This window comes from Tauraco erythrolophus, chromosome 2 (assembly GCF_009769465.1).
Source record: "Tauraco erythrolophus isolate bTauEry1 chromosome 2, bTauEry1.pri, whole genome shotgun sequence".
Taxonomy (NCBI): Eukaryota; Metazoa; Chordata; class Aves; order Musophagiformes; family Musophagidae; genus Tauraco; species Tauraco erythrolophus.
In genome coordinates this window covers 110,098,777-110,112,130 of record NC_141466.1, presented here as the reverse complement: position 1 = coordinate 110,112,130, position 13,354 = coordinate 110,098,777, and the positions used below count along the sequence as shown (strand labels likewise).

The window sequence follows — 13,354 nt, the reverse complement described above, 5'->3', positions numbered from 1 at the left end:
GAGGTTTTAAAATGCTTAAGCAATGTGTACAATGGGAATTATTCAAAAATTAAAACATACATATATCTCCCTAAGGAAATATTGGTTAAAGTTAGCTCTTACTAAAAAGCAAGATTTTCTTTTATGCCACTAACATAAAAGTTACACTATTAAATGGGGAAGGTAGGAAAAGCAAGAGATTTATCATCCAACAGACAAATGGCACAGGATTGCTAGTTGGACAGTATAATAAGTACCATCTAATTTTCTCTTTCAAATCAATTTATTCTTCAAAGCCTTGGATCATCATCAAGGGACTGCATTTTCCCATTGAGAAATTACAGAACTGAAAATCGGGTCCTATAAAATATTCAACTAGTTGCTGAAAAACCCTTACAAATAACCACTAGAATGGATTTGATTAGAAAAGTGGTGACAGTATCTTTTTTTTATGCAAATAACTGAATGGTTTAACTCTACTCAGTCACTACTTTGTAGTAGTCCTTCAAAAATCAAACCCTGTAACTCATCAGTAACCTTCACCAAAAAGTTTTTCCAGCCTTTCTTTTCAACCTTCCAGTTATTCACAGATTCTTTTCTGTATTTAGTTAAACAGTGGCCAGAGATATATTTTGTATATTTTAATTCGCTGCTCAGTGTTTACCTTCCTTCTAAACTTAAGAAAATAATTTGAAAGATCACTGATAGTTAATAGTCATTTGCATTACATGTATTAAGGGTAGCATTTTTTCAAAGGTAGCCCAGTAGTGGTGATCTTAAGGATTTTTCTCAAAGGAAACAATCTACAGCTCAAGAAGTTTTCCAATGGGAGCTCTATAAGTGATTTCTATAACAAAATGTGTTTCTGTAACTATGGCACAGTCATTCAGTATGGAATCTGGAAAAAAAAGTTGTCAACTGTCAAAAGTTGAAATTGTCATTTGCTTTCCTGGAAGACTGAATAGGTGCATATTATGAGAGATATTTCATCCTAGCCCTGTGAATGAGAGGTAATGTCTGGTGTTCCCGTCTGTTGGGTATGACATACTCCCACCTTATATAATATATTTGTTTCTTAACAGTACATTATGGTAAAAAATTCAGAAGTAGAAGCTGCAAAGGCGAGTTTAAGTAGTTTTTTGTTACCCAGTGTCAGAGATGACTTGCTTACCAAGCTGGTCTGTGATATTAAACTGGGCAACACTGCTCTTTTTCTGTACTACCTAACCAGGTAGCAGAACGCCTGAGCTCCAAGGAGCTCGCAGCTCTGAAGAGTAATGCTGCTATGAGAATCGCCCTAAATGGAAGCAGGGAATCACTCACGTTGATTTTCACATGAAGATATAGCAGCATTCTGATTCACAATGGTTGTTTTGAGAGGAGAAAATATGTGCTACAGGGTACAAAAGATAGACTTTTCATGAATAACATAGGATGTATTGTAGGACCAGATGCTTGGGTTTAAAGGATTTAGTTTGGCGCAGGACTCAGGATAGGAAGAAAAGTGACAGAAAGCAGCCTTATATTGGAAACAGATAGTTGATAACTCAAACTAAGGGTCCATTTGTAGCATCTGAATAGATACATCAAATCATACCAGTAGTAATAATCATACAGGAGCCGTGTCATTGGCCAGGGATTGCTGGAGTGCAACACACTTTGGCAACAGCCCTTATTATCCCTGACATGGCTCATGAGGAAACTGGTAGTGTAACAAGCAAACTCATACAGATCATCTAATAATTCCCCCACAATAGAGTCACTTCTGGCTGCCACATTATGTCAGCTCTGCATTGCCTAGGAAAACACATTGCAGTTGGACTGGGGAACTGAGAATATGATATCTAAAATACATGCTAGCTCTTCTCATTGTATATCAGTAACTTCTGTCATAAAGTATACTAGTAAATATGGCCTTAAAAGTTTCTAAACATGTAACAAGTACAGATGCACATTCATGAGCCAATATCACACTGTATTAGAAAATACTCGTGCATAATATGTTTTTCCTAATTAAAATTAAAAGAAAGCAAGCAAATTTGTTTTTAAAATTGTCATGGAGTCAGAATCTGAGAGAAAAAGTTTAAAGCTTCACACATACATTATACTTATCTCAAGTACAATCACTGCAACGTTAGGAAAAAAGGTGTCCTGGTGACATTTAAAAAAATTTCAGTATAGGCAAGAATGGAAAAGCATGAATAGTGTATCAAACATTTCTGACACGTAATTACATCATCCACAAGACACATGATTGTTGTGAGTATGCTGTTGGTCCTACAAGGGATGAAACAATTTTCAGACAGAACAAATCACTCCTCCCCTCCCTGCCCTATTTTTCCCTCGCAGTAATATTATATGAAGATAAATTTGCTGTGGAACCACAGGACACAGTGGTCTCAGAAGACTGCGGAAGAAAATGGGTTGGCCATGGCCATGTAGAAGAGTAACTCACTTTCCAAAGCACTGACATTTTCAGGCCATATTAGGTTCTCCTCATGGACCTCTTCCCATATATCTGGAAATTAGGGCCCTACCTGATGATGTGATTTCACTTGGGCCATAATGTGAGCAGCAATGATAACCACAGAGGCTACTGAGCATTCAGAGGCAGCAGACTATATAAAATAGGGCGAATTCCTTGGACACATGGAGGGCTCTCTTTTTCATCATAGAAAGTCCAAACTTAGTGAATTCATGTGAGAGGAATTATGCAGTTGAGACATTCATAGATATTTGATCCTTACAATCTCATTTATGTAAGAAAGCAAGTTAAAAATCAAGAATTTTTTCCAAAGCCTGTTATCTCTGTTATCCCAAATGGGAATTTCTGACAGTTCCTGGACAAAGAGCCAAATTTACACCTAGTGTCTCTGTTATCCCAAATAGGAATTTCTGACAGTTCCTGGACAAAGAGCCAAGTTTACACCTAGTGTAAATCAAAGAAACTCTATACTTTGCATTATACTTACGTCATAATATTCTTTGTATAAACTCTGGCTTAAAATGTATACACACACTGGTGCTTATCTGTTATATATGTCATGATTTAATTAAATACTTCTACAACTTCATATAATCTCAGTTGAAGGCAATCACTTCTCAACTGAACCAAACTGAAGGCAGTTTGATTTTGAAGGCAAAATCAACTGAAACTGTTGATTGTGCCTGTATCTACACTGGCTGAATTTGAGCATGTAATTCTCTGCCTCTGGTGACAAAGATGGAAGTGATATAATTTATATAAGGAACAACTATTGCCTGCTCTAATGGCTACTGTACAATACAGTGTGCAAATGTCAGTAGTGTTGGCTACAGCCCAATTTCTACTGCTCCACCAGAAGTGGCATTGTGTTGGTGGTGAATTACAAGGGCTATTTTTCCTAGCCTAGGCAAGGCCATGACAATCAGAAATATTTGGACTTGATATTTGATTAATGCTGGCAGTATTCTGTAAGTGATTGCCACTCCACAACATCTAATTACTTAATTATTTCTGTTATTAATGGAATGAACGATTCAAAACAAACAGCTAGAATGACTGTTTTGCAGGAAGCTCATAATCATCCATTCATACATGTAGAAATCTTCCTAAAATTATATTAAGCTGGCCTGTTGAACTCGAAAGGCATATTTTATCCCAATCAATGCATAAAAGTAAAATTATCCATAACTAAGGCATGTTCCTCTGCTGTACAGTTCAGCTGTAATGATCCCCACACACTGCACTTGCACATCAATTATGATAATCATAATCACGGTCGTTAAGCTGAATGTTCATTATTATCAGGATGCTGGTGACAGCAGATTCAATCATCGGGTGCAATGGGCAGGCAGTCACAGTCCCACCCAAGTTTCTGCAGACAGCGTTGTGCCACATTAAATCTATGATGTGTTCCACATCCCACTCCATTCCAAAAGCTGTAGACGGTAAAGGTCAACTTTATGTTCTGTGCAATATGCTTAGGTTCTCTAAATTAATTCTTTGCAGTACTGGGTATTTTTATGCTTTGTAGATAATAAAATTCTGTTTAGGGCCAAAATGCCTGTGCAAATAATGAAACAGTGAGGCAGTCGTACTGTAATTCACCTATAATAAGGCATCAGAGGAAAGAATCCATCAGGAAGGAACATCTTAAAATGTCACTTCCTGAATTTTGCAAATAAGAAAACATTAAATGCTGTCATTAAAGTCAGTTTTCTAAAATGCATATGCAAACTAATTCCAATACCGATTAAAGGCTGTAAGCTATCATTTCTGCCTCAGTAAATACGAACATATGTGAGTGTTTTGACAACTGAAAGATTATAGCGTATTTGATCCCTTGGCTGTCCAGCTACATAGGAGCCTATCATTGTAGATTAAATTCACAGTGACTGGTAAATTTTTTATATTGATACTTTCCACATAAATTCTATCAAAGACATTCCAAGGTATTTAGACTTACAATATTAAAATATGCAAGCACTTTCGGTTTTATAGTGGTTTACAACTGGGTAAACTAACTAGATTCAGTTTCACTAGAGGTATACTATTTCCATTTCTTGTTTATTTTTAATGAAGAATTAGAATACAACAGCTTTTCCCTTAACTCAGAAACTTCTTTGCAATGTAAATGGAACGAGACAAAAATTTTCAGATTATAACTAGATGAAGAACTATTAACTTTTCCTCAAATAGATATTGTAATTATCATGTTTAGAGGAAGTCTATGCTAATACCCTTTCATTTTCCAGAAGAAATATAACAAGGCAATATTTTTCATTGTTCTTCATTTTGCTTCTAAAGTAATTATATAATTTACATACTAATCTTTCTGTGACTTGAATTAAAATGCATACTTATAAACACATGAAAACCTCAGGAAAATGCATCTAGGACATGCTCATGAACATAGACAGGGAAACATTTTTATGTGTAGTTTGAAAAAAGTCAGCTAATACCAGTTAATATCAAATAATTACTCAGCAGCTCGAAGGGTTCACTGATCCACTGACCTGACTCCTTGGAAGAACTTAGGCAGTAGTTTGTCTTAGCAGCAATAAGAGAAACTTCTCTAGCATAATACTGTCAGAAGCTGAATATACATCATGGCAGCATTATCAGCTATTCAAGTTGTAATGTAAGTTCCATCCACAAAAATATCATCTCATAGGAAACTCAAAGGAGGGTTGTGTTTAGCAGACAAAGTGTTAAGCAAAAATATGTTGGTGGTTTTTTTTTAATATTTTGATACATGCCCTTTAGTCTGGCGATTCATTAGAACAGGATAATTTTTTTCTTAGCATGTACAACATATTAATAAAGTTTAGAAATAAGAAAGAGACAGAGTTCTTTCAAATTTAACAGTTATGAAAGTATGACCTCACTCCTGCTGAAAGGACTTTTTCCATTAAAATATAGTAAGGAGGTGGAGTTTTTATTTTTTTTCCCTGATAATAATGACCCATTAAAAGACCAAGTAGGTCATAAATAGCTCTTTTCTCCTCTTATCTCTCTGTTTGGGTAAGCAGCTCCTAATTGAAGCTTCATATTGATTTAGAATTGGGGTTGGAAGGCTGTATGTCATGTTGGGTTAATGTATACAGCTATTCACCTACAGAGATTTAGGTTGAAATCTATCCAAGATCACAAGTAAAGTGTGTTTAGTTGTTTCAGCTAAGTCTATAATTTATATAATATTATATAGATGTGATATGATATACAACATAAATATCTTTACATTGCTTGATATCATCATCTGAGCCTGATCAAGAATGGCTAAGGACGGGAAAAGGAAGAGTCTTTACAGGACAAGATGAGTACCACCAACAAGATTTCTTTATCTTTCTCATATATCATACTTAAGCTGTGGGAGTTCAGCCAGTCACATCCTCCGCTCTGCTTTTGAAAGAGAAATTCAGATCTTTTTGTTTGAATGTTGATCTTTGTGACTTTATTTGCAATGGCATTTAATTAATGTATGTTCAAGTATCAAAATTTTAGTCTGAGTTCATTTTTGAAGCTTGAAGTTTTGAGAAACTATTCTTTTAAAAAATATTACTTCTCAAACTAAGATTCCTTGGAACTTGTTATATATTTGAAAAGGTTAAGTTACTTTCAGGGAACTAATAAAAATTCCCAGAATTGTTTAGGTTGGAAGAGAACTTGAGATCTAGTCTAACTCCCTACTTAGCTAGAGTAGGTTGCACAGGATGTGTCCAGTTGGGTTTTGAATACCTCCAAGGATGGAGACTCCACAACCTTTTGGGGCAACCTGTGCCAGTGCTCTGTCACCCTCACAGTAAAAAACAAAAATAACCCAAACAAACAAAAGTGTTTTCTCATTTTCAGACAGAATTTCACGCATTTCAGTTTGTGTCCATTGCCTCTTGTCATTGGACATTACTGAGTCTGAGAGGAGTCTGGCTCCCTTGTCTGCATTCCCTCCTATCCGATGTTGATATACATTGATAAGATCTCCCCTGAGCTTTATCTTCTCCAGCACTCTTAGTCTCTCCTCATTCAAAACATGCTCCAGTCCCTTAGCTATCTTTGTGGCTCTGTGCTGCACTCTCTACCAAGTCCTTTATGCTTCTTGTTCTGGGAAATGTTAATGTCATTATGATACCTAATAAAAATAGAAGTAATGCAAACATTACACAAACTCATGTTAGAACGTATTCTGAGGAAAATTACCTCTTGTAGCACTACAAAACCAGAAATACATGAGATGCTCCTGATAAAGCAAGCAGTTTAACGAGACTATCTTAAAATAAAACAGCTCTTCACTAATTTTTATAATTTTCCAAAGAATGTAAGCAGTAAAATATTTTATTGGTTTTAATCAGGTTTTGCCGTAATTTTCTGAAGGTTTGTCTTAATGTGTAAGAGTAAATATGCAATCTCTCTTAAATCAGAAAAGGCAATACAGATAGAACAAAACTTTTCAAAACTTATATAACCCAAGCTGTCCTCAATCAGGCTTTTAAATCCTTATCTTGTAGGTGGGAGAGGTGTTGAATTTCCTCAAATTGAACTTACCACAAAGGGACTTAAGGAAGCCTGACATCTCATCACATCAGCTCTATGTGATTTTATAACATGATAGAACGATTCCCATTGGATTCCATGATCTCTGGATCAGGTCCAAATTCACTTAGTTCTAATACAATAACAATCTAAAAAAAAAAAAAATCCTTTAATTTCTGCCGTGACTTACCTTGTCTGCTACCCACTTCTTAGGCTGTACTTCTCGGAAGTGTTTAATTCCATAAGTTTCTTGGCCATATTTGCCTGATCTATGAATTGACAGGTCATACTTCTTATTTTTATGATATGAAGAAAATGGTAGAAACCTGAAATTCAAGAATTTTAAAAAATCAGTTAGGGTCTACTCTAGATGGCACAGGATTGATGTAAATCATAGATACTAATTCTATAGGAGGTGACATGTACACATGTTCCTGCTATTTTCTACTACCTTCTTAATGCTCCCTCTCAGTATTTTGAGAAGATTACTGCCATTTCTCCTATAGCTGCTTTTAAATTGAATTTGGAGCAAAGAGATACCGAGTTTCAATGGGTTAAAATGAAGACTTTCTGTACAAAGATACAAGTTAGTTCACTTGAATTATTAGATTATTACTTTGGCTGTATCCGAACTACCAGCTGGTGTGATGTGAAGAGAGAATGAGCAGGGTTCGATTTCTTGTGATCTGCATGGTGACGCCTCAAGTCTTGGCAGGCAGCGCAGTCTGCGCCAGCTGGCGGTGGGAGGCACTCACCATGCGCAAGTACAGAGCTCGTCTCTGGAGAACTTGAGTCCACTTTACAAGCCATGCAGGCCCCCAACACATAATCTCAACCTGATCCTTCCATCCAGATGGAAACATTTCAAACACGTCAGCAGTATAAGCATAAACCAAGGCAAGTTAGCTCCCTGTACTTTAAATTAGGTACATCGTTTGATATCTGTTAACCAAAGCTAAAGAAACCATACTCTCATTTAGTAAAATAGAAACTTATACAGACAGTACTGGTGACTTTCACGTATTGGCAGACCACAAAGTAAAGAAATTATTTCTTCTGAATTCACCAATTGTGTACTTTACTCTCAAGTTATAATTATGTCCTAATTAGCAATCTTTTGAAGCCTGATTCTTTCACCTTTGGTCATACTGATGGTGGACTCACTGCTTACATGGTGCCACTGAACAGTGAAGCTCCAGCTACCCACTTTGGGCATGTAATAGGTTTTCAGATGGATGTCCCTAACTCTCATGGACAACTGCAGATTTTCTGGGTAGGTTGCACAGCAAATCGTATGGATGATGGTCAAAGACATCTTTATATATAAAGGCTCTGCAAGAGACCTTACAAAGATGTCTTAGTTCCATCTATTTCAGTTTGCAAGAGAGTTATGAGAGAAACAGATACATTTTAATATAAAGTAAAATGTTGTGATTTAAACTTACTATTGCTGGTATTCTGTAAAAGCAACATGCTTTCTTTACAAGTGCAGGAAAAATTATTATACAGTAAAATTAGAAATATATGCTTCAGAAGTTTAAAACATCACTTTATCTGCTATGACAACAGGTGTAGTTAATTAAAATCTTTTCCTAGTTGAAAGCTTTTCAGAATCCAGAGTCCCTATCAGAGTTAGACATTCAAACAAGGTTTTGATAAAGACAGGGATTAAAATACCTTTCTTTGTCTCTCAGTTGATACAGACTCAGAAAATTATTTATTTGGACTAACTGATCCATCAGCAAGCATTTGAGTGTTTGCTTTTTTAAATTACACATCTTTCCACTTCATAAAAAAAAATATTTTAGAATCTTGCCAGCTATGTCAGTTTATTCTATCAAGTACCACAAACAAATGTCATGTAAAGTTAGCAAAAGAAAAACACTGAGTTAGCAGACTTTTAAATTATACAAAGCTATAGTAGCATGTGTATACTCATGGGAAAGGACACTCTCACATAAGACAGATTATGGTACTTGTAATGCTAATTTGCACATGGGATGGACATCACACACACACAAAAATTAATGTGGCCCCAGTGTCCCAGAGAATACATTGAAGGTGCTGTGAGCCGGCTGCTTCACTTGCAGTTTTTATCACTTCTGAATTGCATTTTAATAGTACATTTTTCTTTTGTTCAGACATGAAAGAAAATTGGCTTTCTCAGGGGACTGGATAGCTGAGAAGACAAGGCTAGCAGTTTAGGGATTTGCCCATATACGCATAGAATTTAGTTGAGCCATAGCATTCATAATTCAATATGAATACTATGTCAGTAAAATTTATACACTAAATGCGAAAAAAATTGTTGAGAGAAGTAGAAGATAAAGTAAATTATTATAGTTTTCCCTATAAAATTTCCTACATACAGGTTTTGATTTTACTGTGGATCAGCTAATCTTTGTCTTTTTGGTAAATGAACACTCAGAGTAATCTATGTTCTACCATGATTCCAAACAAGAAAATATCTGTATTGTAAAACTTTAAGGCACAACTAACTGTATGTTCTACATGTAGTTTAGCACAAATGTGATCTTCTGCAATCTGCTGCATGTCTCCTCTAAGATGATTAAATGGAGTACATTCCATACAGCCTGGAATGTATGTCTATGGCTGAGTAAAAAACTTAAATCAACTATGAACTTTTGAGGAAGAACATTGAACAACAAAATATATTAAAATTTAAATGAAATAACATTAAAAATATAAAAGAGTATAATGGTATAAATTGGTCTAAAGTAGAAACTTTCTTTTTTTCTTCTGTCCATAGTTCTGATCTCGGAGCAAGGTGGACAGATCCTAATAGTCATAATGATCTAACTACAAGAAAGGATTACATGCTTGCAAATTCAATGTCTGTTTAAAGCAAGTAAGAATTTTCATTACTCTATGTGAATAAGTAATTAAAAAGTACATTAAAACAATTTTTTGTGTTAACTAGGGTAACCAAATTAATGAGTCATACAAAAGTCATTATACCCCCACAACCAATAATAGTAGTAAAAAGCAATAGCACTGCAAAACACTTCAGTAATGATATTGTGTTCTGTAGCTCTATACATACACCTGACACAGCTTTCCCCCAAATCAATGACAGTATGTGCTCTGAATGTGACAGAAGAAAGTGACGGAAGGAAAAGAAAACTAAATCTAGACAATGGTATGATGCCATTGTCAACTGCACAAGTTTAGACCTCAATAATTTTTTATTCCCAAAAAGCTCACTCACAGAATTCTTACACCTGGGTTTCAGCTTTTCCTTGTGATTTAAGGGTAAATTCAGAAATTCTTAAAGGTTTTCAGTAAACATGACAGAGACAGAAGTAGCAGGATCAAAGAAGAATTAAATTCTGTATATGATATATCATGACATAAAACACAGTCAGTATAAGCCGAACCTTTCCAAAAGTTGATGATCTAACGGGAAGTGAACTTTCCCTAAAGAAATAAATTTAAAAATGAAAAACTATTTCATTTCACCCACCTCAAAAGCTTGAATGGGAGGTATGCGAAAGAATACATTCAAGACAAGGGGAAAGATTTGGAATCAAAAATGGGAAGCTATCTCAGGTTTCACAAACAACAGCATTACACATACACAACCTGAGGGAGTACCAGGACTGAAGCTGGCGGTGTCACTGGTAATGAAGGCCAGCTGCACTGCTGCCAGGACCACACTATGTTGAACTTAATTAGTGTAAAAAGACCTAGAAGCCTCAACTTAGTAGCCAATACTGGACCTGATAGCTGCTGGTGGTGTGTATTTAAATTTCAAAAGATACCCTAGATATTTGTTGTTAAAAAAAATTAAAATTACTTTCTCTCTCCCTTCACTCTTCCTATCCTGTACCTCCCTGCTACTACTAATTTCATTTTTCTAATCCTTCTTTTCCCCACATTTTAACCCCCTCATGATCTTTCTTCCTGCATTCCTCACCTACCATTTCTTCCCTCCGTTCTCTTTATTGTAATATCTCTCACTATTGTGAGAGGAGATGGAAGAGGCCTTTCAGACACTGAGGGCTTCCCGCTTGGATAGACCAAGAAGACAGAAGCAGCAGTAGGTACTGAGCTCTGGTGTCAACGACAATATGAGAGGAGAGAGCAGCAGCACAAACAGGAAAGAGGATATCTGAGGTCCATAATTTACTGCTGGGCAGCAGCTTCCCAATGTTATGTGGTATCTGCCAACAGGACACAGTTCAGAAGCATTCACTTTTCTTGAATTTAAACAGCAGCAAAAAAACAGAGTGGTCCTTCAGCACATTTTCTGGACCTGCCGAAGAGGCAAAATCCCAGCAGTCTATCAGTGCAAGCACGAAATCCTGATACCAGAAATGCTTCAAACTTTACCCAGGCTTCCGAGAAAGAACTGGCAGTAGATCTACGGCCAGACTGCCATACATGCTGCAGTACCAGGGCACAATAAGAAATATTAAAACCTTCTAGACAACTAGAAGGAATATTCTGCTTACACAGTTTTTCAAACTTTCATAATATTTGTATGTACTGTACATTTTTGTAATTTAGTAGTAAAAACACTACTAAATAGTGATGTGTGATAGTATTGTTAAGTTTTTATCTCTAGTAGTTCTATGCAATAGGAATTCAATTCCTTGTTGTGTTGATCTAATTCAAATAAAATAATTTTATCTCACTTTGAAGAAGACCATGAACAATTAGCTGTAAACAAATTATGCTTCTCTATTGGGAAACTGAATCTTTTTTTTTCCCTTTAAATAAGACATGAAATTAATTTTAAGCTTTCAAATTTGGGTTATACCTGAAATAAATTCTCCAAATCCAATAGCATCTATCTTTTCACTCAGGAAACAAATGAAGAAGTACGATGGTTTTCCATAGCAAAACAACTGCAGCAGGGCAGCTGTTATTTAGTTGATAAGTCGTCCATATTAAAATCAAAGTGCTATTTTCAAAAATAAAGATAGAATATTTTACTTAGCATACCTAGTCAGATTACCTTTAGTGCAGTATTTTTGCTGTAAGAACCTTTTTTTGGGTGCATTATTACAAATATTTTATACAGTAATACACTAAATACATATTTTTTTCAATATACTATCAATCACTTTTATCCTAACGTCGGTAAATCTAAGAATCTTCTGGCCATTTTTGTTTAACCCCTGTCTGTGATAATTTAAAATGGCAAAGAAAAGCGTAGTCTAGTTCTTGTAGGAAGTAAAAGAGATCTCTTCTGCAGCAAATTCCGGAACTTCTTAATTATACACAGACTTATTATCTGCATCCCCAGTGTTATAAAGTACCAGAACTTCATTAGAAAAATTAAGATGGAAAAATGAAGGCACTACTTTGTAAATTTCCAGTGGAAATTAGCTGGAAGAAGCAGAGGAATACTGGATCAAAAGAGGGTAATCATGCTTAACTGTGCCCTAGAGCACCCGCATGTATAATACGATTTGCACAGTAACTACCTCTCCTATTACTGCTTGTTTGGAGTATTCTGTGTTAATGGGGTTAGCTAATTTAGTATTTTAACTTAAAAAGACTCTGCTGATTAATAAATGTTGCACACTGTGCTAGTAATTAAAATAAATGGAAGAGTTACAAATAGAAGTTGAATTGTTAAGAAAACATTATCTGAAAATACATGATAATCCCTGTTTATGATAATACAATAACAGTCCAGAAAATATGCATATTGATGAAGTTGCAAAGCATACAAAAAACTAAGCATAATTTGAAAAAAGTTTTCGGATGTGTTATATTTGTATGACATAAAATGTAGTAGCCATTTTCTTTGCAGCTAAGTCAGAAATACAGTAAAAGATCTTGTAAATGCAGACATTTAAAGATTTTTTAAAATCTTAAATCCTAAAGTAACTTGCTTTTTAAATTTTATTACCATTAATACCAGGCAGCTTATAACACTGATGCTCTCCAAGTACAGAGTTTATTTAGATCATTAACTTCTCTGTAAAGAAGGAGCACTGTGTAGCACAGAAGCACCTACGCTGGTTGTAAAGGAAAGCATTATCTTGCTCGAAATAAGTCTATGAGGAGCTTGGTGCTGCAACGTTCACACAGCATGTGAGAAGCAGGGTGTGCAGACATTGCACTCTGCTGCACACAAGCGAACCGGTGTGCTCAGGACCAGCTTGGCTATCTCCAGTACAGCACTGAGCACGGACATAACCAGAAGCTGAGATGCCTTGCCTGATGTCACACCAGAAGACTACAATAAATCAGGAAATCGCCTCACATTGTTGCTGGTTTATCCCTATTCTGTCACCACATTGCCACTCATTCTGATGCATGCTGACTTTATAAAGATGTTTAACGGTATACTTTGAAGCATGAGGCATACTGGGTGAGACAGATTTC

At 35.7% G+C, this 13,354-nt stretch overlaps 1 protein-coding gene across 1 annotated transcript in view; it reads right to left on the bottom strand.

The window, feature by feature from the left end:
• Positions 1-13,354, bottom strand: part of SPATA17 (spermatogenesis associated 17) — a 103,189-nt gene that overhangs the window by 14,882 nt on the left and 74,953 nt on the right. The window contains exon 9 of the mRNA XM_086629486.1: positions 7,182-7,317. Coding sequence (XP_086485612.1) covers positions 7,182-7,317 — 136 coding nt within the window. The remainder of the gene's footprint in view (positions 1-7,181; positions 7,318-13,354) is intronic.